The sequence below is a fragment of the Watersipora subatra genome, chromosome 1 (assembly GCF_963576615.1).
Source record: "Watersipora subatra chromosome 1, tzWatSuba1.1, whole genome shotgun sequence".
Classification (NCBI taxonomy): Eukaryota; Metazoa; Bryozoa; class Gymnolaemata; order Cheilostomatida; family Watersiporidae; genus Watersipora; species Watersipora subatra.
This window is the reverse complement of record NC_088708.1, coordinates 39,711,797-39,739,656: the sequence shown is the minus strand read 5'-3', so window position 1 is coordinate 39,739,656 and position 27,860 is coordinate 39,711,797. Positions and strand designations below refer to the sequence as shown.

At 36.1% G+C, this 27,860-nt stretch overlaps 2 protein-coding genes across 2 annotated transcripts in view; one reads left to right on the top strand and one right to left on the bottom strand.

Moving 5' to 3' along the window:
• Nucleotides 1-686: 686 nt before the first annotated feature.
• LOC137389324 (serine-rich adhesin for platelets-like) lies at nucleotides 687-27,242 on the top strand. The gene is made up of 8 exons (XM_068075493.1): nucleotides 687-2,314; nucleotides 2,447-2,572; nucleotides 5,092-5,278; nucleotides 6,851-6,966; nucleotides 16,882-17,065; nucleotides 21,121-21,330; nucleotides 26,607-26,749; nucleotides 27,105-27,242. The coding sequence occupies exons 1-8, from the start codon at nucleotides 719-721 to the stop codon at nucleotides 27,171-27,173; spliced, it is 2,631 nt and encodes an 876-aa protein (XP_067931594.1). The 5' UTR covers nucleotides 687-718; the 3' UTR covers nucleotides 27,174-27,242.
• Nucleotides 27,184-27,860, bottom strand: part of LOC137389483 (beta-1,3-glucosyltransferase-like) — a 44,081-nt gene continuing 43,404 nt past the window's right edge. The window contains exon 10 of the mRNA XM_068075535.1: nucleotides 27,184-27,860. Coding sequence (XP_067931636.1) covers nucleotides 27,702-27,860 — 159 coding nt within the window. The 3' untranslated portion in view covers nucleotides 27,184-27,701.

Here is a 27,860-nt window from a genome sequence, read left to right as displayed (position 1 = left end):
TGCGCATGACTCCAAAGATATATTCATTTATAAAGGGTAGCTTGAGGATTTGTTGAGCATATAAAGAAACATCAATATTTTGTGCTCAGCCCCAACAGAAATTGATCGACCGCCTTCAAAGGCCAGCTATGATTATGCACTAGCTATATTACGTATGCAGGACTGTCCAGACTTTTTGTCTGCTCCATTTCTTAATGTTGTTTATAAACGCGAATCTTGGGTTGTGTTCAGTTTGTTTCATTCTGTGGTTCTACAATGAACTGGTTGTTAATGGTACTCTAGAGACGCCTAACCAATATGATTACTGCTAAACTGTAACGTTACGCAGTTTGAACTATATATTTACCAAACTATATGAAAGAACATTTTGTTATTTGGAAGAAGTTACCTAAATATTTGCATATGCTTTACCTGTGTTTAAATAAAAAGGTATGCAGCAGCCAACTTTAGCTATACATTGTGCGATCTTCAACAAGCAAAAAATTTCATGAAATGCCAATTCACTCAATATATTTTTGTCTTAATAAGCAACACAGTTTTTGTCTGTTTACCCATATACCTATACCCATAAAACAATGTATAGTATTGGATGATAACAATGTAAGGTATAGGATCTATAGCCTCATTGCCAGCTTATTTCATTTGACAACATCTTTGTATGCTAACCATCACAGCTTTATTTGTAGATTCTCGGATGGGTCATAAATAGCCTCGCAGCATGTCTACAGGTGGCAGCAAGAACAGATTATTAGCGGCGCTAAGCGCACTTGGGGTAGCTTTTGTAAGCCTGGCAATTTACCGGCGCTTTTTCAGTAAGCGAAAGAAAAGCCTACAGGGTTCAGCTGCGGGTGACAAAGGAAGCACTGTCGGGAAAGTCTCAGAGATATCACCCCCATTTGATTTTAAAACTACTGAGCAGGACGTTAAGACTGAGGATGATCTCATCCATACGATAATAACGGAAACTAGATCAGCTCAGCAACAAGGCATTGAAGTCATTGAGGAAGGGAACAGGATGTCAAGGTCGGTAGCATCAGTATCTGGAGAACATGTTGAATTGGAGATAGGTGAGGACGAGGATGGTAAACCTGCTGAGGTTTCGCCTCCGATTGACTTTAAAAAACCGAACTTGCCATCAACGTCTGCTGCCATTGTATTTGCACGAGATACTTTGACAACTGATAAACAGGAGTCAGGAAACTTCGAGATTGGCGAAACCACTGAAAGCACATCTTCCGAGATTTCACCTCCAGTTGATTTCAAAGCAATAGAAGAAACGATCATGCCATCAACATCGAGTTCTGCCATGTCCACCGAGATTAAGCTAGCGCATGGCTCTTTCCTAACTGATAAACGCAAGGAATCTGTTGAATTAGACATTGTTGTAGCCACTGAAAATACGCTTGCTGAAGGTTTGCCTCCAGTTGATTTTGATGCAGTAGAAGAACCAATTACGCCATCAACATCCTGTGCTGTTGTGTTTGCAGAGGCTCGGCCAACATTCAATAGCTTAATGTCTACCAAGCACGAGAAGTCAGGTAAATTAGACATTAGTGAAACCACTGAGTGCACACTTCTTGAAGTTTCGCCTCCAGTTGATTTTAAAACTACCGATGGAACAATCTTGCCATCAACTTCTGGTGTTGTATTCGCAAAAGCTAATCCAACATATGATGGTTTCCTAGCTGGTAAAACCAAGAAGTCAGAGAGTTTGGTGTGTGAAACGCTCGAAGATAAAATTGAGGTTTCACCTCCAGTTGATTTTAAAGCCCATGAATTGGGCAAACTCTGTGAGACTCCTGTTACAAAGGATAAAGTCAGAGCCTCAGTTGTAATCGTTCAAACATCAGCCACACCCGTAGACACGTCCTTGTCTGATAGTGAACACTCCTCTATTGTGGCTGATGCAGATTCGTGTGTCGAAGATGTCGATAATTTAGTAACAAATTCTGAGAGCAAGTCTGTTTCAGTAGATTTTAAAATCCGAGAATGCACCAAACTGTCGGCAAAAGATTTTCCATCACCAGAGGAGTTGTCCGCTGAACTTGACTTAATTGAAGAGAATCTGAGCTTGCTTCCAAAAATAGACTTACCAGGTGTCAGCAACGGTACTTCTGAGTCTGCTATAAATATGAACAGTTCAAGGGTCAGTGAAGACAGCACGAATGGGTGTCTGTCCACGACTGACTCCGGAATTGGCTCTGTGGCGCTGAACGATGTCAGGAAATCTAGTGAAACCCGCTCAGTCTCCTCTTGCATTTCTTCAGATGTTGATTCAGGAGATGGAGGAAAGCAGATAAATGAAGTGCCAGCTGTAAGTTTGCCTTCTCTATCGATGATTGTTATTAAGCCAGTTATTATCAATGTCAAATACATAGCTAACATCAGCTGTATGTTCCCATCACCCAGTGAGATATCCTTGTGAGTGCATTACATCTGGTCACAGGCTGAGAAGGGTGATGTCACTGCCAAGACTGACCTGACTCAGATGGAGCGAGGTAAGCAGGAGGCAGAGCCTGTCCTAGCAGAGTCTCAGGATAACTCCGCAGCCTCCACTTTCTGCCCTCGAGAGGTAAGGTGGTTTATTAGTTTGGTCAACTTCTTAGAAATTAGAAAAAATTGTTGGCTTTTAGACCATTAACACTCGCTGCTGTAGCTGAAGATTAGCAAATGGTGGCCATGTTTGCATTAGTTACTAGCTACTAAGTCACTGTACATTGTTTTCTCTTCGGTGGATTGCTATCAATCATGTTCAATGGACGAACAAGCATGCACTGTAACCATCTTCAGCAGCTGGAAGTGAGCTGCATCTCCTTTGTTTGTTGCAGGTATTCATGAGTATAAGAACTTACTCATGTAGCATTCTGCATGTTTGCAATATTGTTTTAAGCATTTAGGTTTCATATCATCAGTAAAAATTAAACTTTCTAAAACTACGTCATCAATCAACAATTTATATTAATTCTAATACGCGTTTTATGGAGACCATGTAATATTATTATGTAATATTATGCGGAGTTGTTTTCTCAGGAAGGCCTGGGGACTTGAAAATATTTTTGAAAATAACTGCTTATAGTAATGTTCAAAATTTCCCTGATTGCAATCAAGTAGTACTACTTAATTGAATACCTAGCAATATGTTTATTTAAATTTGCGATGTCGACACGATCGCAAGCTTTTATTCCTGATTATAAAAATGATGTTAAGTAGACCAGAGACAAAAGCAAGATGGCAGCGGTCGAGTGAATATTTAGAGAATGAAAGCTTTAAGCTAGTCTGATGGGACTTTCAGAGAAAATTGTTATTTTTTATTTACTATAAAAAATGTGAAAGCTTTTTTGCCTTTGTTAGCAAAAACAAATTTCTTTCAATGAAACTCCAGCGAAGATGGTTTTGATGCATTATTGGACTAATATATGTTACTGCGCTGTATCTATGCTGACAATGGACTTTGGTTTCAGCATTTTGTAATAGTTGAACAATAGATAATACTCTATAAGGGTGTATCTTCTGGTACTCTTGTTCTGGTCTACATATATTTATGATATCTTTTAGTCTGAGCTCTATTTGAGAATACGAAACCCTTGTTTTAGCCTTTATATGTTATCGACAAATAGCGCATTTACTATGAAACAGCCCCCAAGATCCAGGGGGCTGTTTCATTGTATAGTATAGTGTTTCAAGATATTACTCACTGTGTCAGTAGTTAGCCCTAGTTAACCTGTCAATGTTGGTAAGTAATGCGTGCCCGAATACTTCTGACCGTTAGAATCACCATTTATAACTTTAGTATAGAGAACATTGTTGTCAGTGTGCATTTAATTAGTAATTTGTGGTAAAAGACGATCTATTGAAGGAAGGCTGACAGCACACTGATTTGCACATTTCGGTAGTAATTGGGAGTTGAACAGTTTGCTTTTAATATAGAGAAGTTTTTCAACTATGCATTTATGTGTTTTAACAGATGTCCCACACTTTGTATCTAAGCCCTATCTATAATCATTACATTTTAGTGAAAAATACAACAGGTCGAGTACTGCTTGTTTTGGTTGTTTTTTGCTAGAATATGGCTTGTTTCTGCTGCAATCGCCTCAAACTGTCTGATGTCATTCAGGTTTCTCATTGATGAGATGAGTTATTACCTTTTATTGCAACTTATACTAATATCTTAAGTACAATGAGGAGGTTCACATCTTTAGTTTGTCACTACTTTGAATGTTCGCACTTGATCGCATAGACCTTACGAGCTGCACAAATCTTCTATTACTCATTTTTTAAATTGTCGTCAAGATTTTTGTATCTGAAAACTTATTTTCTAGAGAGTACGATCAGGCTCGTCAGGTTTTTAATGATGTTCTTAGTAATGTTTTTCAGTCAGAAATTTGTTTAATTTCTTCTTCAGTTTCTTGTAATTTAGTATTATTATTAAAGATTTACTTGCAACAAAATTCACAACACGGAATCAACGTCGGAAAACTATTCATCACGGGCTAGCCGAGTCACGCACTCAAGGATTTTTGCCACGCACATACAAAACAACATGCGATTTTTGTTTTGTATGTGCGTGGCGAAAATTCTTGCGCGCGTGACCCGGCTAGCCCGTGCTATTCATCGTATCGCAGTATAAATCAAATTTCACCAAACTTTTAGAAAAGTCGTTGACAAAAATATTTTGCCGATGGTGGTAATAACGACGCTTATGAATTACGAAAAGATGAAGTTTACCTCTATGGCTTTGAATAAAGTGATTTTCTAAAGCGAAAACAACCGTTTCGGTAGCTGTTGGGCAAAAAAACAGTTCGAATTAACAGTGTTGAGTTCGAGTTATCTATAGCAATTTATCATTACGTGGGAACGGACCAAAGGAAATGTTCGAATTAACCATGTGTTCGAGCTATCCGTGGACGAGTTATCCATGTTTGACTGTACTTTTACTGCTTGTCCCTAAGGCTATTGGTGGCAGGCTAGCTGCTTATCTCAAACTTCGATTCTGGCCCAGCCACTAAAGATCTTCAGTTATGCGACGTCAGCATTTGTTTCTCATGTTGCTCAGTCAAGCTGTTGCTTGACCATAATGTCAAAATTTCTCAGACATCTGAAGAGTTGTTTGAGGATGAGGCCAATGTCATGCGGCAGTTCCTGATTCCCGAGTCTTTGTGCGGCCGATTTATTGGAAGGCAAGGCAAGAATATATCAGCGCTCAAAACGGAAACAAGAACAAACATCAGAGTTGGACGACACTTTGTGGTGCCTGGTAACAAGTCCTGTACTGTTCAAGGTATGTTGTAGTGCGAGGTCACCTTGTATTGACTCATTGTAGAAGGTCTGTTTTGTAAAGTCTGGCAACAAGTCAGTCACTCGGGAACGTTAGCCTCGTAAGGTTGCTTAGCAACCAGTTATTCAGCGTAGAAGGCTTAACTATGGTTCCCTGGCAACAAGTAATGCATTGCAGATTGTTGAAGCTATGTTGAGAGGGTTGCTACAAGTCAGATATTGTGAAAGGTTTGCTTATTACTACACTGCGCTTAAAATAATTTTATCGGACTCCTCAGTTTTTTTTTCAGTTTGATCTCGCTCAATAATTTTGCGAATGGAAATTGGAGGTGATTGCTTGTTGTCTAATAGATTTTCATACTTGGACAAAATGTATAGTTCTATTGTTGCCACTGTACGGCTAAAAGGCTGTGGTGTCGCTATTTAAAGGTTGACTTGCAACAAAATTCACATTACAGTCATTTGGTATCAAAAGATTCACCATGTCTTACTCTGTTGTGTTGTAAGTGCCAAATATGTGGAAATGTGATTACAAGCTCTTAAGAGCTCAAAAAACGAAAAGCCGCCGTAGATTGGAATCTTTTTATTTCGATGACGTAGCCATAAAATTTGGTTATTGTCTTTTCATGGGATGTTCTCACGTGAATTGAAAGGCCAATAAAAAGCTCAATATAAAACTTATCGTAGCACTAGTTTATGACAAACACTTCGGGTTTTACCGAAGACCCAGTATCAAATATAGATGCTCGCTACTTGACAGTTTTGTTTCGGTTTGGTCTAATCGGCAAGTCTTAATCTGATCATGTGACCCAATAATTTGCAAATAACTTCTGCAGCACTTTTCGATTATCACAAGTGACCAACAGGTTCGTCATGATAATCAGACAATGATATGTACTCCTTCAAGCTAAGGCTAAAAAACTAAACGAATTTTTATGGTAAGTTATAGGATATCACTGCTAAAAGTGACAACATTACAATGACGATAAAATAGACGCGTAAGAACAATAGACATGGTTTTATTGAATGTGTGAAGTATAATTGTAAAAATATTTCGACGAATAAGGTTGCATGAAAGTGTAAACAAACCATCTCTCACAACTACGTCACATTTGAGCCGTTTTGGAAAGAGAATCCAAACTACGGCGGTCTCGTGTGGCTGCGATTTTCTGTTCGTTTTTGAGCTTTTAAGAGCTTGTAATCACCTTTCCACATATTTTGCACCTACAACACAACAGAGTAAGACATGGTGAATCTTTTCATATCAAATAACTGTAATGTGAATTTTGTTGCAAGTCAACTTTTAATAAATGCTTTAGGTTATCAGTCGAATGCTGCCAAACCTTTTTTTAAATACAAATTGTATTTTTTCAAGTCTCATTTAAAGTTGCCCATCTTGAAAGTATATAATATTATTGCTAAATTGTGCTGGCAGCGAGGTAAATAGAATAGCGCTGCTGCTGGGAGAAAAATAAGGGTGCAAAATTTATTTTCAGATTTATAATTGCCAATTGGCTGAGCAATTTGATATCGCTGGCTGTCGTTCCTACAACTGAAATTGTTGTATGTCTTGTAGGTAAGGGAGTGGATGTGAAGAGAGCCCTGCGTTTAATACAGAGACATTATCCTCAGGTTGACGTGAATGCATCTATACCTCCACCCACCCTCACACTCCCTCAGAACATCATGCAGGTTGGTAGGCCTTGGCTATATCCGCAAGCCTTTGTGTCACTTTCTATTGAGTAGGAGGAGAGTACTATCACTGATAGAATAATATAAAGTGATATAGTGGTAATGTTGATACACAGAATGGCCACGAAGCCAATTACGTGTATCAGCAGAGATATTCATCAACAATAATGTGAAAGTTTTAATTTGTTTTGCTACTTAAAACATGGCTTCAAATTCAAATTCAAATATTCCGTAGGCTGAAGGAGCGGGTTTGTTTTCCAAAAATAAAGTGCTCGACGTTTGAACAGAATAGTGTGAAAGTGTAAAAGATGCAAGAGAACATGAAACTTTGAAATAGCTGCAAAGGGAAAAATACATGCATTTTTATAAACAATTTCTCAATATTTATTTCACTAGCTGTTCATTGTTGGCCAATGAATTCTCATAACACAGGTTTGAAGCTGTGTTTATGAAGAGTTTATTTAACACAAGACGCGGCATATTTTCTGTTCAAGTTCTAATAAATGCACTATGACTGCTCTTTTAGTTTATAAGCTAGGAACTATTAGCTATTAAATTGTGAGTAAAAATACAAAAATGTATTTTTATCTTACGCCATGAGCATTTCATTAAATCAGCCAATCATATCTTTAGACCCAAATCTAGATAATTTTTAATACGGTTGATATTTGCTTGTATCTGCAAAGGTCTTACCTAACTGCATCTGCTGTATGCAGTTAGGACTTTTGTCCATTTCCGGTATCGGTCAGTTGAAGGCTGTCATTAAAGATGCGGTTGCATCAAATTTGAGTTGATCTTAAAAGAAAGCATTTTTTTTCTCTATCAGTTGATATGTTGTTTGTTGTGTTAGGCGATCTCATTGCCAAGATATTTGAAAAATAAAATCGAAAAGATTTGATCGCGGTAAAAACGCTCAGGCCAAAAAAACATGCCCAGACTTGCCCAAAATGATGTCACGCGTGATTTATCTGTCAATATATCTCGTATTCACATCGGCTATTTGCGATAAAAGTCTAGTCCTACGCGGCGCTATTGGCATATATTTTATTTTGTAATTGCTCATGTTGGCTAGAATAAAATTTAATTAAATCCCGCTACAGATACATTATTATGAATGTTTCAAAGGCCTCAAATAACGAAAATTGAAAATTTTCTTACTCACTTTCTCCAAATGCTGTGTAAACATAGGAGTACCGACTACCAATTCTACCGGTCTACGGTAATTCTGTCAAGCAAACTATGTAGAATAAGGTCTTTGTATCAGCACAGTTCCACCGCTACCCACACTAACGATATACAGCCTCCCAAAAGCCCCGCCCACATTATGTCCGTCGCCTATCCTTGGGGCGGGGCTGTATATCATTGCCCACACCAAAAACTAGTTTCTTACTACGGTAAAATAAGCAAGCTGCGTCTTTGAAAAGAATATACATAGGGAGAGTTTTAAGGATGAGAAGTCTGCTGCAAACTTGATTTAAACTCACATTCGCCAGTTCTGCGGATACCCATATACCGTATCCAATTCACTACAATATTCTGCAAATCATGTTTTGCATTATCTTCAACAATATTATTTTATATAATTTTTACAAGCAAAAAGATTTTTATCTCGGCATAAAGCTTTTATTAAAAATATTCATCAAGTCGTGGCCAATCACATAGTTTTAGCTGATACAATAAAACAAATTCATCTACTGCAGCAAACTCAAACAAAACATCATGGTTTATGCAGCACACATTCAAGTCTCTCTTTCCTCTTTATGGCAGTTTCCACACTGACAAAGCTGCTTCAGCTGGTGGGACGACATAAACATCCTGTAATCAGTAAAACAAATGCAATAAATATATGTCATTCATAGATATGTCATTCTAAAGCGTATCTACTGAAAGCTTTCAAATTGGGAGTTTGATAGATTGCGAGTGTAATTTTAAAAACGAATAAATGTTAAACAAAGGCACAAGTACGCCAAGCCAACGATTCGAAGCTTTGGTTCTGGAAGTTGAAGATTTGCATTGATCAATCGATTTTTTTCACTTTCTACAAGTGAAAAGTGAACATCTAAAGTCAAATCATGAATCTAATTTACTAGATAAAACTGCCGCATAAAATTTAAAGTAAATGTAGCTAGGTGAACCAATAAAAAAATATAAAACGATTAGTGATAGCAAAAAGTTATAATTTTATTACTTAGTACATGTATTAATGAGTACTAAAATATTACCTTTAGTATATTCATCAATCTAAGCCATTGTATTGCTAGATGCTATGGATTAAAGAGAAGCCGTCAAGAACTCACTGTACATACGTATCTCGCACGCGCAGGAAATTACATTTTAGCCTCAAACAGGGAAATATAATCTGAATGTAAACTCAACAGGAAACTCTATAGGAGACTCAAAGTAAAAAATAAATTTACCTCCATTCTCCGATCTTCCCGTAGAACTTTAACCACCTGATGCCCAGAAAACTCGGAGTCACCTTCGCAGTAACTTCACAGCAATTTTACAATTATGTTGTTCGCCAATAAAACGTGTCGATCGAGTAATTCATCAAAGTAACGAAGTTAATTAATTTAGTAAATATCGATGTCCATGCGATTTGGTAATAGAGTAAAATCCCTAAATTTGAGATCACAGACAACGCGTTTTACGAATGATAAAATTTATTACGACCTGTATAAAAATTTCGCGCTGATGATTGTCTAATAAAGCGACCTTATATTTATCGCTCGTGGTTTCTTTTTAGATGTATTACTAGTGACATCACAAAAGAAGCACCCGCTGGAACGTGAGCTTTTTAAAAGAGGGCCTCATTCAAACGCATATATCTCTGGACAGGGTTGGTCTACAAAGACAAAAATGACATCAAATTGTAGCTGATGTTTTAGCCTTTTATGGGTCTTAATTTCAACAAATCGAATTTTTTGACGCAACCACATCTTTAACGCTAGTTGTAGCAGTGAAAAGTTTATATCTTTGCCTAAGTTGATTCTCACAGCGAGCTACTATGGATTGCATAATTCATTACAATGGAGTATCACATGTCAATAAGATAATTTGCTTTACTCCTGGAAGAAAGCCTGTAATCAAACACACTAGGTTATATTGTTATGTAATCCGTTCAACGCTGCTGAAACAACTCATTGGCTGATGCAATTTCAACAGAATTTTAAAATTTGTGCTTGGGAGTTTTTCAAGTTGTGAGATTTGACAGGATGACCAAAGGGACTTGGCAGGTCATGGACTGCAACAGGGTTCATGAGACATCTGTAGTTGCAGATATATAGACCATATGGGTGCAGCAACCACACCAACGGTAATCAAAAGCAGACAGCAGTTTAATGTATAGCTTATAACCTATATGTATGATAAAGAATCATAATCTGCATCATTGATTCATTGAATTGCAGTACACAGGTTTTGCAAATAAGTGGGAGTATGCAGAACTTTCAATGAAGCAATGTATTTACTTCATGATTGAGTAATCATTTAATTATTTATAATAGATGTGAGTGCATCAAATTTTAGTTGATTTTAACAAATTATCAGTTTTCTATCATTTGAGATGTTTGTTGTTTTAGGCGATCTCATTGTCAAGATGTTTGAAGATAAAAATTGGCAAAAATTGATCGCTGTAAAAACGCTCAGAATAAAAAGATGTGCACAGGCTAGCCCAAAATGATGTATATAGTGAGAAAGCCTATGTCTATCTCTCGTATTCACATCGGCTATTGCGATAAAAGTCTACTCCTACACAGCTCTATTGGCATATACTTTATTTTGTATTTGTTCATGATAGCTAGAATAAAATTTTAATCTAGCTACAAGTACATTGTTACAAATGTCTCAAACGTCTAAATTAAGGACTCTTGAAAATTTGTCATACTAGTTTCCTCTAAATGTTGTGTAAACATTTGAGTACCGACTACGATTCTGCCATTTTACAGTAATAGGTTGTCGAGTTAACTTATATCATCGCGGCTTTTGTATCAGCAAAGTTCTCAGTTGCTACCCACACCGGAAACTAGTTACTAGATACAATAAGCAAGCCGCATCTTTGAATAGTATGTTAGAATATATGGCGAAACCAACTGCATTCCTACAAAGTCATGTATAGTCAGTGTTAGCTAGTCATTATTAGCATCAATTTGTAGAAATAAATTTACTGGTCACATTCGATTAGTTGATTCAAGTACAGTACAAATGGTTTTTATACTGGTCACATTTGATTAGTTGATTCAAGTACAGTACAAATGGTTTTTATACTGGTCACATTTGATTAGTTGATTCAAGTACAGTACAAATGGTTTTTATACTGGTCACATTTGATTAGTTGATTCAAGTACAGAACAAATGTTTTTATACTGGTCACATTTGATTAGTTGATTCAAGTACAGAACAAATGTTTTTATACTGGTCACATTCTATTAGTTGATTCAAGTAGGAAGTACTCAAGTACAGAACAAATGGTTTTATGAGTTGACCAAAATAGTAAAGACAAAACGATGTCAATTCCTTTGAAATAAATTACCCCACTGATTCTGGCAACAGATTAAACAAAAAAGCCATTATTGCACCTAGTTGGCGGTTTGTGGCGTGGACTCACCTGTTTTCACTTAGTAGTGGGGAGTTAAAGGTTTTTTAAGTAGCTCTTAATATATGGTTTGATAGAATTAAGTCGAGCTATGCAAAAAGTACCAATCAATGCACCTCTGATTACACTTCATAAGTCCATCTATCATACAAGGTTTTGCTACAGGTGGAAACAGGTGGCAATGGGGCTATGTATTCAATATGTTCTGCAAATCATGTTTTGCATCATCATCAACGTTATCATTTTATTGTATAATTTTTTACAAGCTAAAAAATTTTCATCTCAGCCAAAAAAATTCATTAAAATCATCCATCCCAGTCGTGACCCCTCACATAGTTTCAGCTCATATAATAAAACAAATTACTCTACTGCAGTAAACTCAAACTCGATATGTATTTGAGAAACAGAGTGACGCATATCATGGTCTTTCTTTCCCGTGTATGGCAGTTCTCACACTGATACTACTGCTCCACTGGTGGCCCCATATAAATTTCTTGTAATCAATAAAACAAATGTAATAAATATGTCATTCATCGATATGTCGTTCTAACATGTGTCTACTGAATGCTTTCAATTTGGAAGTTCCCCTAGGACACTTGTGTATTCGCGTCATCTAACTTTCGCATTTTCGCGGGGTCATCCTCTCGCGAAAATTTCATGAGCAAAACTAAACTATCATAACGAACGAACACGGGCGAAGTTAAATGGCTTTATTCATTGATATCCACAATAAAATCGTCATAATAGAAATGCAGGTAATTGTCGTGTGTGGTTGGAATCAATAGGAAATTTCTGGTAAACTCATTATAGCTAATACACCGACTGAGCAGCATGGCAAAGCAAATTAAGATGATAATATCAGTTTAGTCACCGAATTTGTAATTGATGAAGATGAAAGTCTGGTAGGTGAAGTCATAAAATTGAATAATAATTATTGTAATGATGAATTTTATTACCAACCAAAAACAATAACAACCCTCACCAGGTCCAACCATGTTATACAGTTTTGGTTGTGAAGTTGGTTGTTATCTATTTTCTTCTTCTTGAGACTTGAGTGTGAAAGACATGTGAAATGCACGGCAGGAGGGACCTAGACCAGTGTCGTATAGCTCTACAAAGTCTCGCGACCAAAAACGGAAACAAAAAGGCTTGATTTCAAACAAACCCGATCGACATACTGATCTCTAATGAAATATTCATACCTCGCTCTCAAACCGCTTTTTTTTGCATTTACTTTACGTTTAAAAAAAAACGTTATTAGTAGCTTTTTGTAGAAAATTTTGTCTTCTTACAATGGTGTATGATACAACAATCAATTTTAAAGTGACTGCTAATGGGAGAAGTTTTTGTTGATTAGTGTTGCGGCCTCTCCATTGTAAGTTATATAAAAATAGTAGGCGTGGCCTGTTTGTTTGGAATCGAGCAAGCTCCCGTATACGCTTCTGTTGGTCGCGGGACTCTGTGAAGCTATATGGCTCTGACCTAGACGTCATTGATAGTCCAAAAAACACTTGGCAGCAAGTGATCAAATTGAATTATCGATCTCACTCACACATTTCAACCTGCGGTTTACAAATACGAACTAGTCCCAAATTGAAATTTTTTTCTAATTAGCGAACTGGACCTGAGTAATGTAATCTGTGTTTTCCACTGCATTTATTTTCACATCACTATATTTTCGCACTCATCAGAGCCGTGAAATTACGTTGCAGCGAAATTTTACTCTGTGTGCTACTCAAAAAACTAAATACTAACGAAATAAGTGTCCTAGGGTAGATAGATTGAGAGTGTAAAATTATAAAATGAACAATGGTTTAACAAACGCATAAGTAAGCCAAGCCAATAATTCGGAGCTTTGTTTCTGGGAGTTGAAGATGAGCATTGATCAATCTATTTTTTCACTTTCTACAAGTGAGAAGGGAACATAAATTCTAATCATAAATCTAATTTACTAGCTAAACTGCTTAAGGAAATTTGAAGCAAATACAGTCAAACATGGATAACTCGTCCACGGATAGCTCGAACACATGGTTAATTCGAACATTTCCTTTGGTCCGTTCCCACGTAATGATAAATTGCTATAGATAACTCGAACTCAACACTGTTAATTCGAACTGTTTTTTTGCCCAACGGCTACCGAAACGGTTGTTTTCGCTTTAGAAAATCACTTTATTCAAAGCCATAGAGGTAAACTTCATCTTTTCGTAATTCATAAGCGTCGTTATTACCACCATCGGCAAAATATTTTTGTCAACGACTTTTCTAAAAGTTTGGTGAAATTTGATTTATACTGCGATACGATGAATAGCACGGCTTAGCCGGGTCACGCGCGCAAGAATTTTCGCCACGCACATACAAAACAAAAATCGCATGTTGTTTTGTATGTGCGTGGCGAAAATCCTTGAGTGCGTGACTCGGCTAGCCCGTGATGAATAGTTTTCCGACGTTGATTCCGTGTTGAATCAACGTCGGAATGTTGAATGTTTAGAACGTCTTAAAAAATGTTGTAATTAAACGTATACGTTGTCTGAGCTACAAAAAACTATTCATCGTTTGACCTAAACACAGAATACGTGTGTACATTCAATAAGTATCTATTAAAAAGCGTGAGTGATATAGAATGTACTGTAAAACCTCGTAAAACTTCTAATTGAACTGCCTCGGAGTGTTGCTCTTAACGAATCCCAGGTAAAGTAAGGTAATCTGCATAAACTTCAAGAAAAAACGGCAAAATTGATCGTGGGTAAAACCCCAAAAGAAAAAAATGTCTTTTCTTTTGAGCATTTCAACAACGATCAAGTTTTGCCAATGTCAATCCGAAAAACGTCCTGGCAATAACATCACCTCAAACAACAAACCAATCTCAAGTGATAGAAAAATCTCTATACTTTTTCATGAAAACGTTTTAAACTTTACATTAGAAGCATTTAATTTGAAACAAGCCATTTGTGCTTTTGATTTATATTATAGTTTGTATATGTACATGTATCTACTAATAAATAAGTAAATATATAGACTTGTGACAGTGCTCTGATAAATTGAATGCTCTGATAATTCGAACACTTTCGCTCGGTCCCTTGAAGTTCGAGTTATACATGTTTGATTGTATAATAGTTAGATGAAACGATAACAAAAGTTATGAAACGATGATTGCTTATAGCAAAAAGTTGTAATTTTATTAATTAGTAAATGTACTCACGAGTAGTTATTATTACCTTTAGTTTAGTGTATACACAGGGGACTAAAAGTTAAAGATACATGTAGGTTTACCTCCATTTTCTTATCTTTTTCTACAGCGTAACGCTGCTGACTTCTGTCAACTCTAACCATAAGCTGTTTGCCGCAATTTTTAACCACCTGGTGCTCAGAAAACTCTGAGTCACATTCGCTGGAACTGGAAGCATCGTTACAACTCTGTTGCTCGTCAATAAAACGTGTCGATTCCGTAAATTAACGATGTCAATTAATTTAGTAAATTAAATATTGATGTCAATGTGAGTTAATCTGGTAATTCAGAAAATTTCCTAACGACGAGAATCTCCGATGTTATAAACAACACGTTTTATTAGCGATAACATTTATCATGATCTATATAAAAATGTCATGCTGATGATTGGCTAAAGAAGAGATAGTATATTAATCGCTCGCGGACATTTTCATATACGTTCACTATTATTACACGTGCGAATAAAGCACCTGCTTGAATTTAAGCATTTCAAAAAATGATCTCGTTCAAACGCTTATATCTCTGAACAGGATTAGTCTACAAAAACAACAATAACATCAAATAGTAGCTGACGTTTTAGCCTTTTATTGGTCTTAATTTCATTTGATCGACTTTATTGACACGATCACATCTCTAAAGGATGAAGTAGACGAAGGAGTTTGCTGATTTCTAACCTTGGTTTCTTCAGATTTGAGATTCAATGCAGTTTGAAAGTTCTAAAATATTTTGACTCACGAGTAAATGTCATTCAGCATTCAGTATGGTTTTTACAGGAGACGAGCAGTTGGAAATGTTAAGGTTTCTTGCCATAAACCTCTCAGGCTCTATGGAGATACAGTAGTGCTCAATAGCTCACAAAACTGACTAACGGCTTGTTTTCATTAGTAAAGCGATCATCTTGCTAGGATATGATATTCTATTGTAATGAGTTATGCAATCCACGATAGCTAGCTGTAGGAACCAACATGAATGAAGATATTAAATTTTTATTGCTACTACCAATAATAACGACAGTTTCTAATCGACTTATACTGAAAACAGAAAAGTTCTTAAATGCTAATGTGTTCCTAAATTGCCGCTTTATTAAAAAGGTCTAGATCCTTCTTTGTAGGTCTGATTGGCTGATTTTGCTAATTACGCAGGTCATAAAAAAAAAATAGTTTCTGTATTTCTACTCGCCTTTTAACTGGCTAATTATCGCTGCTTAACAATATTATCACCAATAGGTGTAATTAGAAAGGTAAAGGAGGATCTACTTGTTAAACTTAAGACTTATTATACCCCATAATCCTGCCTTCTTTGTGATAAAGTGACACAAAAATGTCCTGTGGTAACCAGACTATTTTACCAAAAGCGAGGTTTATTTTCTAATGCCAATAATCTGCATTATTAAGAGCCTTTGCTCATATCATTATAAGTGTTATTACCAGGAGTGGTGTTTATATATCATTATAAGTGTTATTATTAGGAGTGGTGATTATATCATTATATCATTATAAGTGTTATTATCAGGAGTGGTGTTTATATATCATTATAAGTGTTATTATCAGGAGTGGTGATTATATCATTATATCATTATAAGTGTTATTATCAGGAGTGGTGATTATATCATTATATCATTATAAGTGTTATTATCAGGAGTGGTGATTATATCAATATAAGTGTTATTATTAGGAGTGGTGATTATATCATTATAAGTGTTATTATTAGAAGTGGTGATTACATCATTATAAGTGTTAGTCCAAAGTCGCCACAGAAGTAATCGTCTTCTCATTTATATGTACTTTTAATTGAAGCTGATCACTGCTCTTAGACCTTTGACATTGTAGCAAAATAAAACCTTTGGGCTGTAATCTATAAGCACTTGATAGTATAACTAGTACTATAGGTTGTTGACCTAGCTCAACCAGCAGGTGAGACTTCACTACGAATATTTATGCACTCTGACGATGGTCTATCATTATGAAACCTTTGGGCTGTAATCTATAGGCACTTGATAGTATAACTAGTACTATAGGTTGTTGACCTAGCTCAACCAGCAGGTGAGACTTCACTACGAATATTTATGCACTCTGACGATGGTCTATCATTACAGCTCAGTCTGCCGATGGGTGTTTTCATTGATGTCGTCATTTCACATGTCGTCTCTGCCGGCCATGTGTTTGTCCAGCAGCCAACTCAGCCCATGTTTACCAGTTGGCAGAATCTCCACCATATAATGAATAGGAGCTACAATGACTCGGGCAGTTCCGCCCCACCCGTGCCGGCTGGAGTGGAAGGTAGGCATTTCACCAAGTGCGGCTAGCTTGCTAGGTATATGTAAGAATATTTTCCTGGTCACTATAGCACACATTCTTTGTTGATTAGTGTTCTGCAGCGTGATATACTGCTGCTTACTGAACATTTTTAAAATGTTTGGCTTTTATCTTCTACCTTAATCAAGGGGAATGTATATTTACATGGTTGTTTTATATTAATATTTCAAATGACTACCAATCACTGTTTCCATGATGCGCAGTACTTCTGAGTTGCGCTCTCTCCGAATCATGGAAACGGCGTCTTCGCCCTGAAATCACTGCGCACTGATCAGTGCGAAGCCAGTGCAAATTTGCAGCAAGGAAACAGCAATTGTGCAGTGGCTGCGCATAGCTCTCATGCCGTGGAGACAGATTCTTCAAGCGCCATAAACTAGTACAAAAGTTATCCTGCTTATCTTGTTTTTGCTATTCTATCTATCTTTTTTTTCACTTAAATTTAATTATGGTCTGCCCCTACGAGGATGATGAAGTGATTACTTTCCTGGACTTTGTGATCGATACCAACACTTTTCGAAAAATAGGTGGCAAGTTCTAAAGTAAAAATATATTATTTGTAAAAATTGTGTTAAGGTTTGTAAAACATTGTGAATGTGTATTGTAAATAAAAGTATAATGACGACAAAAGCATAAAAAGACCGTTTCTGACGTTCGGTATCCATGATCGGTTCCATGTATCCATCTAGCGATTCGATTAATACAATTTCTCTTTTCTGGCTAATTTGCTGACAACCACTGCGCAGCATGTAAACGTACAATCCCCTCGACTTCGGAGGAGGCTGCATCGGAGTACTGCGCATCATGGAAACATAGTGATTGTGTCTAACAGTATATTGCAGTAGATTGAAGTCTAGAGTGAAGTCTAGCAGTAGATTGTTATGTCTAGTGGGAGGCTATCATGTGCAATCGTTGCTGTGGATGTTCAATGGTAGATTTACATGGCTAATGGTAGATTACCATACAATCGACCGTAAAACAGTAATTGAACGCCATGGCGCTCTATTTTTCAACCCTTCCTCTATAGTGGCTGCCAATTTGAGGTGGCGATCAAATAGAAGCTGGCGTTGTATTTTCAAATGGCTCATCAGAATGTCGCCTATATTCTGCCCTCTTTCCGATAGATCGATATTAAATCTTTTGGATGCAATAAATTTGCTAACTTACCTCCAACTTGTCAAATATCTCTTAATAAATATGCATTGAGAGACCGAGAAATATCTCGACCAGTTAATATCTATTGCTTGCAATTGACATGCGATGGTATTATAGCCTGTGTACTGCTTTGCAATTTGTTGGAGCTTTCAATTTATATTTCATTCTAAATTTGATGACGTATTTTTATTTTATATATATATAGTTAATAATGTTGCATAAAAGCTCATTGCACCCATTGATATGTTTGCTACAGTTTGCAGAGAGAACTGGCTTTTTATGTGCGATAGAAGAGGAGTTATGAGCGTCGATCTATTGTAAGCCATGTTAAGATAACCGCAATGATGCTATTAAATGATATGGTATAAATCTGCAAATTTATAAGTTATGCAATGATAATCAAAAAATGCTACAAATATATATATATTCATGAACAAGTGTCATAAACGAACCATACTTATATTACGTGAAGAAACAAAAATTAGTGTCTTTAAAACAAAAATATTTGCATCATTTGCTAGGATAGTTGCGTTCTGGTTGTTGCTTTCGATGGAATGAACATCTGGTTGTCCAATACTTCCACGATGTCTTCTGATTTCAACTTTTTTATGCACTGCTGAACTAGTTGATATTAGCGTCTAAACAATATTTTGGTAGAGCAATACTTTCACGCATTGCGTTTAACCCAAATGTCATGCGTAAAAGTTTTGCTTGTTAACCGCAACCTTCACCCTAAAACTAATCGTTCACCTACATTGTACCACCGTAAATCTAAACCTTTTTATATACATGTACTTCGACGTATCAAGACTGTGTTTGAAGTTATAATAAAAAACAAAAAGCTTTAGAATTGAACAACAAGAGAATTATTGTTATTGATGTAAATGAGTCTTTATTAATTTGAGTTTGTGGACACTTCTACTGATCCATTGATATTTTGGGTTTGTAAAGATAAAAGATTGTCAAAGTGGCCGTCAATTGGAGGTAGTGTTCAATTAGAAAGTTGCGCTTTATTTTTCTACCCTTTTCTCACAGTGGCGTTCAAATAGAGGTGGCATTTAAATAGAGGTGGCGTTCAATTAGTGGTTTTACGGTAATACTGTTACTTTTTTTGCATACTGAGTTGTAGGAAGAGTCAGTTTGGTGATATTTGCATTAGCAGCATGATCATGGCTCCCATGACGGTATAGTATATACATAGTCGCATACAAGTAGCTAGAATATACAGTAAAGACATGGTATCTATGTAAATAACAAGTATAAGTTAATACACAGCGTGTATGGCTTACGTATATAAATTTATTATAAACTTGCGTTTTTATGGCCAGATTCTTTTTGTTTGTAGCTTTTTCTCCTTGCATTATTCAACTGCATTTGAATATTCATTTTAAATTGTTTAAATAGTAGATGGTTTATTGGATTTGAGTCATTGCATTAAAAAAATTTCATTTGAGAGAAGTTTTGTGTATTATTGTATAACATTGTTAATTCTGGCAATATTAGGGAGTATTTTGCATCAATAGGTCGCATATTTAATGAGTCATGAATGTAATAAGAACTACAGGGCTGCATTATATCTACCCTCCTGCAAGCTGCATTATATCTACCCTTCTGCAGGCTGCATTATACCTACCCTCCTGCAGGCTGCATTATATCTACCCTTCTGCAAGCTGCATTATACCTACCCTCCTGCAGGCTGCATTATATCTACCTTTCTGCAGGCTGTATTATATCTACCCTTCTGCAGGGTGCATTATACCTACCCTCCTGCAAGGTGCTCTATATCTACCCTCCTGCAGGCTGCATTATATTTACCCTCCTGCAGGCTGCATTATATCCACCCTCTTGCAGGCTGCATTATATCCACCCTCCTGCACTCCTCATCTTAAGATTTATTATGGTCGGCGGCACTATAATTGACTACTATAATTGACTACTAGTATTACTGCTACTACAACAAGCCAGAAAATCATTATTCAGAGCGTGTTTTGTTTTAAAATTTAGAATGATATTCCAATAGCAATGCTTGTGAACTGTGATTACAGCTTTATTGCTTCACAGCGGTCATTTTCAATTTATTACAATAACTTCATTAACCAAGGAAAATATCATCTTCTACAGTATATAAAAAGTATATAAGAAAGTCAACTGAACAGGTATAAAATATAGGATTGGTGTAAAACATACCCGTATAAAATCGACTACAGTCAAATCTCGGTTTTTGACCATAATACTTTCCCGACGGCTGTTCGAAAAGCAGTTTGTTCAAAGTCCAAAGCTCTTTTTTTCTATTATTATTAATGTAAATAATTTAAATTTGTTTCTAATAATTTAACTTTTAGAAAACTCTTGAAAGCCTTTTTTACTATTTTGCAGCTTATATTGTACACACATGTTACTAAGAGAGCAGGTAGTATGTAAAGTGCAGTAATAAGCATTTTCTATATTTTATTTTTACCAAGTAACATAAACATAAAGAAGCTAAGGCTACCCTGCGCTTAGTTACAATCTAAAAAGATTCTTATGAAAGCCAGGAGTAATGTATCTTAGAAAAGATCGATTGAAATAACAAAAGAAGAACAAAAACATTTCTTGTCTTCTATTTTTATTAATTGTTGCCTAAAATATTACAGTATGGCATGGTATTGAAGACCATTCACAATTTCGGTTTGGTCTAAAGCCAAACTTTTGCTCAAAGTTTGAGGTGTAAAAATCCCAAAGTTTTTGGTCAATGTATCATTTGGTCGAGATCTGAAATATGTGAAAGCCAAGGTATTACTTCTATATTGTCTGGTGATTGTTTGTTAGTTATCAACTCAGCTTTATGAGTTGTTGTAGTGTCACATATTGCTGACCCTTTATTTCAGGTGGTGTACTATGCGTTGCGCCTTTGCATGGCCAGTGGCACCGAGCACAGCTCATGTCAGTAGGAGATGACAATTCCAGTTGTGAATTGAAGCTATTAGATGCTGGAGGCTATGTTTCAGTTCCCATGACAGCACTTCGTCAGATTAAGGAAGATTTTATGTCTCTTCCATTTCAGGCTACAGAGTGCTACTTAGCCAACATTACTCCTCGTAAGTTCTACTTGTGCTTACAATTGTAGTTTTGAAATAAATAGCAAAAGAAACGGTCACCACTGAATACTGAAAATGAATTTAAATTGCTAGCAATGGAAGAAATATGTATGATATGAAATTGGTAATGGGTTTGAAAAGTTGTTATGTATTACTAGTGATATGATAACTAGCTGGTATGTATTACTAGCAATATGATAACTAGCTGGTATGTATTACTAGCAATATGATAACTAGCTGGTATGTATTACTAGTGATATGATAACTAGCTGGTATGTATTACTAGCAATATGATAACTAGCTGATATGTATTATTAGTAATATGATAACTAGCTGGTATGTATTACTAGCAGTATGATAACTAGCTGGTATGTATTACTAGTGATATGATAACTAGCTGGTATGTATTACTAGCAATATGATAACTAACTGGTATGTATTACTAGCAATATGATAACTAGCTGGTATGTATTACTAGCAATATGATAACTAGCTGGTATGTATTACTAGCAATATGATAACTAGCTGATATGTATTATTAGCAATATGATAACTAGCTGGTATGTATTACTAATGATATGATAACTAGCTGGTATGTATTACTAGCAATATAATAACTAGCTGGTATGCCGGGCATTCAGCTAGTATTATACATATATGGCAGACATTGTGTATTATACATATATGGCAGACATTGTGTATTATACATATATGGCAGACATTGTGTATTATACATATATGGCAGACATTGTGTATTATACATATATGGCAGACATTGTGTATTATACATACTGTATATGGCAGACATTGTGTATTATACATACTGTATATGGCAGACATTGTGTATTATACATATATGGCAGACATTGTGTATTATACATATATGGCAGACATTGTGTATTATACACATATGGCAGACATTGTAAGGCAAACTAAGCAAGGTATTTTTCAATATATTGTATTCTTGTTCATTTTATGTCTTGCAATGGTAAATGTCTCCATAAACTTATATGCATTCTTATAGTACCAAGATATCGTAAAACCTGTATTTGACCGCCACTTCTATTTGTTTGTTTGTATTTTCATCAAAGAATCAAAAAAACAATAGAAAAATCAATCTATATTTAATGATGAGGGCCCATGTGCACAATAGCATAGCTAGTCGAGGTGGAGAGCCCGGGTAGACAGTCAACAAAAACAAATGTTCATTTACTGCAAAAAAAAACTATGTCAGAGAGTCAAGGAGCCATTGTTTCAGAAGGTTCGAAAAACAGTGTGATTTCCAATCCGCCTTAATCCGACCGGCAGTCCGTTCCAAGCAGCCGCCAGCTGGTAAGCACAACGCCTGTGGCCAACAGCGGAGGTCGAAGGTGGCAAGGGAAGAGAAAATTGAGAGTTTCTGGTATCATAAAGTGGATCTGGCTTAGATTTAATATAGCTTTTAAATTCAGAATGAGCCAATGTGCAAATACGTAAAAGATATAATTCATGAATAGGTAGAATATTTGCTTTTTTGTAAAGATCAGAAGTATGATAGGTGGGGGTTTATTAAAAATTATTCTCAATAGTCGATTTTGAATTACCAAAATTTTATTTAGGTGACTCCGTGGTGCATTTCCCCAAGCCTCAATACAATAGATAATTTTATTGTTGATCAGACTGTTGTAAAGCAAAATCAAAACATTTCTAGGTAATAATCCTGATGCTATATAAATCAGACCCAAGCTTTGTCTAAGTTTTGAACGGAGGCTGTCAATATGGTCTTTTCAGCTTAGTGAGCTATCAATGATAATTCCAAGAAATTTAACATTATCTGAGTAATTCAGTTGTCTGTCATTTAAATAAACTACTTCCTTTAATTGAAATCTGTTTTGGGGATTTTTAATTATCATATAATTAGTTTTATCTACGTTTAACATCAGTTTATTAGCAAAACACCAAAATTTTAACTTCTCTAGATTCAGGTTGATTTGAGCCATGTCTCTATTTAGATTGTTACTCTCAAAAAATAAAGTGGTATCGTCTGCAAACAGAATTGTTTCAAAAGAATTTGCGCTTTGAACTAAGTCATTGATATAGAGGAGGAATAAGTTGGGGGCAGAGAAGTTGATCAAAATATAGTCAATGCAAGTTTGAGAGGTATTAGTAACCCGAGTAGGAATAGAGATAATGCTAGAAAAATTATATTGGTGTATGATATCCAAATAGTCAGATGAGCTTGATTTTAGAGTATCGATGTTAAGGTCACCCGTGATAATATGACTAACCCCGCTGCCACCACGACCACCGCAAATTGCCAAATACCTGTCCAGGTCTGCCAAGAACATACCCATATCCGATGAAGGCCTTCTATAAATACAAGTAAATCAAACACTCTTCTATCAGAACCCACAAGCCTCACTGACACTGCTTCCGCCCCAGAGATTTCTACTGTAATAGTTTCAGTTATAACTATGCCACTGTGCACGTAGACTCCCACACCTCCACATCTAGTAGTTCGACTTTGTCCTACAAAAGAGTAATTAGAAATCGGAAAGAAAGAGTGTTGGTCCTCGTACAAAAATGTTTCACTCAGACAAATTACGTCAAAACAGAAATTAATCTCAGACAATAATTCTAGAAGTCGATTATATAGTCGATTATTTGACTGCCACTTCTATTTTACCAATACTATTTGACGTTCTTAATCTTTACGCACCCATAATAACAAGCGATCAGTGGAAAAGTGTCCACAAGACCGCGCTAATAATGACTCCATTACATCAACAATTAGTTAATTTGTTGTTTCTGTTTGTATCGAAGTCCGTTCTGCTGCTCCAAGCCTTGAGGATTTTTCATTAAAAACTTTGCAACACCATAGAAATAATTAGTAACTATTAGGCTAATAGTAGTTCTTAGTTTATCGCAGTCTTGATACTTCGACGTACTGTAAGTGTAAAACGTTTTAGCAAGCGACCATAGTTTACGATGCTTTGGACAACTTGTGCTAAGCGTGCATCCAGCTAAAAGTTTATCATTATTATCGCAAACTTTTTTTCAGATAGCAACGCGTAAAACTTTTGCGCTGCTAAAAAAATTATTTGGATGTTAATATCGGCTAGTTCAGCAGTGCAGAAAAAGAGTTAAAGTCAGAAGACATTGTGGAAGGTCAGAAAATCAGAGCCGCAACCCCCTGAGCAAACGATGCAAATATCTTTGTTTCAAAAATGTTAATTTTTGTTGCTGCATGTATTATAATTTGTTTGTCACTTGTTCATAAATATATATTTGTAGCATTTGATAGATTATTATTATAAAATTTATAAATTTGCAGATATATAGCATATTATTTGTTAGCATGATCTAAACTCGGCTTCCAATAGATCAACATTCGTAACTCCTGTTCTATTGCACATAAAAAGCCAGTTTTGGCTGCAAACTGTAGCAAACATATTGATGAGTGCAATGAGCTTTTATGCAACTTTATTAAATATACAGTCAAACATGGATAACTCGAACTTCAAGGGACCGAGCGAAAGTGTTCGAATTATCAGAGCGTTCAAGTTATCAGAGCACTGTCACAAGTCCATATATTTACTTATTTATTAGTAGAAACATGTACATATACAAACTATAATATAAATCAAAAGCACAAATGGCTTGTTTCAAATTAAATGCTTCTAATGTAAAGTTTAAAACGTTTTCATGAAAAAGTATAGAGATTTTTCTATCACTTGAGATTGGTTTGTTGTTTGAGATGATGTTATTGCCAGGACGTTTTTCAGATTGACATTGGCAAAACTTGATCGTTGTTGAAATGCTCAAAAGAAAAGACATTTTTTTCTTTTGGGGTTTTACCCAGGATCAATTTTGCCGTTTTTTCTTGAAGTTTATGCAGATTACCTTACTTTACCTGGGATTCGTTAAGAGCAACACTCCGAGGCAGTTCAATTAGAAGTTTTACGAGGTTTACGGTACATTCTATATCACTCACGCTTTTTTAATAGATACTTATTGAATGTACACACGTATTCTGTGTTTAGGTCAAACGATGAATAGTTTTTTGTAGCTCAGACAACGTATACGTTTAATTACAACATTTTTAAGACGTTTTAAACATTCAACATTCCGACGTTGATTCAACACGGAATCAACGTCGGAAAACTATTCATCACGGGCTAGCCGGGTCACGCACTCAAGGATTTTCGCCACGCACATACAAAACAGCATGCGATTCATCTTATCGCAGTATAAATCAAATTTCACCAAACTTTTAGAAAAGTCGTTGACAAAAATATTTTGCCGATGGTGGTAATAACGACGCTTATGAATTACGAAAAGATGAAGTTTACCTCTATGGCTTTGAATAAAGTGATTTTCTAAAGCGATAACAACCGTTTCGGTAGCCGTTGGGCAAAAAAACAGTTCGAATTAACAGTGTTGAGTTCGAGTTATCTATAGCAATTTATTATTACGTGGGACGGATCAAAGGAAATGTTCGAATTAACCATGTGTTCGAGCTATCCGTGGACGAGTTATCCATGTTTGACTGTAGTTATAAAATGAAAATATGCCTTCAACTTTAAAATGAAACAAAAACTTAAAAAGTTTCAACAGATTGCAACGCAGGCTATAAGATCATCGCTGGTTAATTGTAAGTGATAGATCTCAACTTGTAGAGACATGTATCAGCTTTTTCGTGCATATTCATTTAGAGATCTACAACGATTTAAAGGTAAGTTATCAAATTTCTTGCATCCAAAAGGGTTAATGTCGCATCGCCTGAAGGAGAGTACAAAATGTGGGCGACATTTGATTCACCATTGAAAGGATTAATCTTGTTTATGAAGATGAACATTAACCCTTGAAAGGGTTAATGTTTATCTTCTGAACATTCTGACGACGTTTTTGAAAAATAAAATACAACGCCACCCTTTATTTAAGCGTGACCTCTAATGAAGCGCCACTCTAAGGAAAGCGTTGAAAAGTAGAGCGCCATGGCATTCAATTAAAGGTTTTACAGTATCTTGCTATTGTTTCATATAAATAATGGTTAAACAAAGCCATTTTAAACTTGTATCCAGCATTAGGAAACTGTTGTCTTGACACCAGACAATTATTGACACATAGGATTAGATGGTCTCCGAACCTTCATGTTCTTTTAATAAGAACTTTTTTGTTATGCACGATTCGACAGAAGACAACTATGTTGTTGGTCTAATAAGGTAAGGTGATAACACACTGGTGATTTCTTATTACATGTTCTTTGTTGTTATTTTCCTTCTGCGTTGTGACAGTTGCAGGAGATACTTTCTCCGAAGAGGCAGCAGAGATGCTCAAGTCTCTCGTAGCTAATCAGATGGTTCAGTGTCAGTCAGTGGCCATGGACTATCATAACAACGTTCCGTATATTCACATCATCTCTCAGCAGAACAATCAGGTAGGTCGCACTGCATGACTCATGCCACTAAAAACTGTAATAAGTAGTTTTTCAATGAAATTATCAGACTTTGTTAACACATCAAAAATTATACATTTCTAGGTCTTGTAATCAATCCATTGGGTGAAACGAAATTGGTTGGTGGTTCTCGTTGGTTTTATCATTGAGATAAATAATTTTTATATTTTACCTTTTAGGCGGCTAAACTAATTGTGAGCATTTCTAGCTTAAAACTGGCCTTCTGAGCTCCCTTGCTTTCTACATCATTTTTATAAATAGCAAGCAAACTTGCATTGTGCAGAAAATATTACATCCACTACCTGTGGTGTGTACACAATGTCACATTTCTTGGCAGGTGGTTGTGGTGAATCGAGAACTGGCCAAACAGGGATTTGTGAAATGGCATGAAATGGCAGAACAGTGAAGTGTTTGTTAGCTTCAATTGTACATAGTGGTGGTGAGCTCGTTACTTAGTCTTGTTACAATGTAGATAATATAATTGATTATATACGATTTGTTCTTATGTGCAGCGTACAATTGCTGTGGTACAGTACTACACAGTTAGACGGAATGCAGTGTGTAGCATGTTTGTGAAAGCCTTGATTCTATAGTGCAAATATACATTTTATTTTCCTGAATAAAGCCAGCTAAATGCTATTAGTATACATTTTATTTGGAGTAGGTATTGCGTGAAGGCAGCAGCACCAATATGAAATATGTATGCGTATATCATATAAAACATACATAGACAAGACACAGTGTATATACGTACATGTCAACTACAAAGGGTAATTAATCTCCAACTTTTAACACGCTACGCGAGGGTCAAGCAAGTTCCTGGGAAAGAATGGTTAGAACTTCATGAATTGAATTGCTGAGCATTTTGTTAGAGATTCAAATGTTTGCCCTAAGCCATGAGAGTCGCATCTCAGTTGTACATAAGCAATCGAGTCTATAGCTCGTCATGTTCCATGTCAGGGGTGAGCAGAGGTGTAAGCCCAAGCCATTCCTTAGCCACCTTGTCTGGGTCATCCGGTTGGTATTTGTGAAATGAGATAGCCTGATGTTTCTGAGATACAATGTAGCGAGGGGCGTAAGCACTAGGAGGTGC

Bases quoted from the DNA above. Each gene is read 5' to 3' on its own strand.
- LOC137389324 (XM_068075493.1), top strand. From the start codon at position 719: ATGTCTACAGGTGGCAGCAAGAACAGATTATTAGCGGCGCTAAGCGCA. The intron at 21,331-26,606 runs GTAAGTTCTACT...GCGTTGTGACAG, and splicing joins CTTAGCCAACATTACTCCTC to TTGCAGGAGATACTTTCTCC. The intron at 26,750-27,104 runs GTAGGTCGCACT...ATTTCTTGGCAG, and splicing joins TCTCTCAGCAGAACAATCAG to GTGGTTGTGGTGAATCGAGA.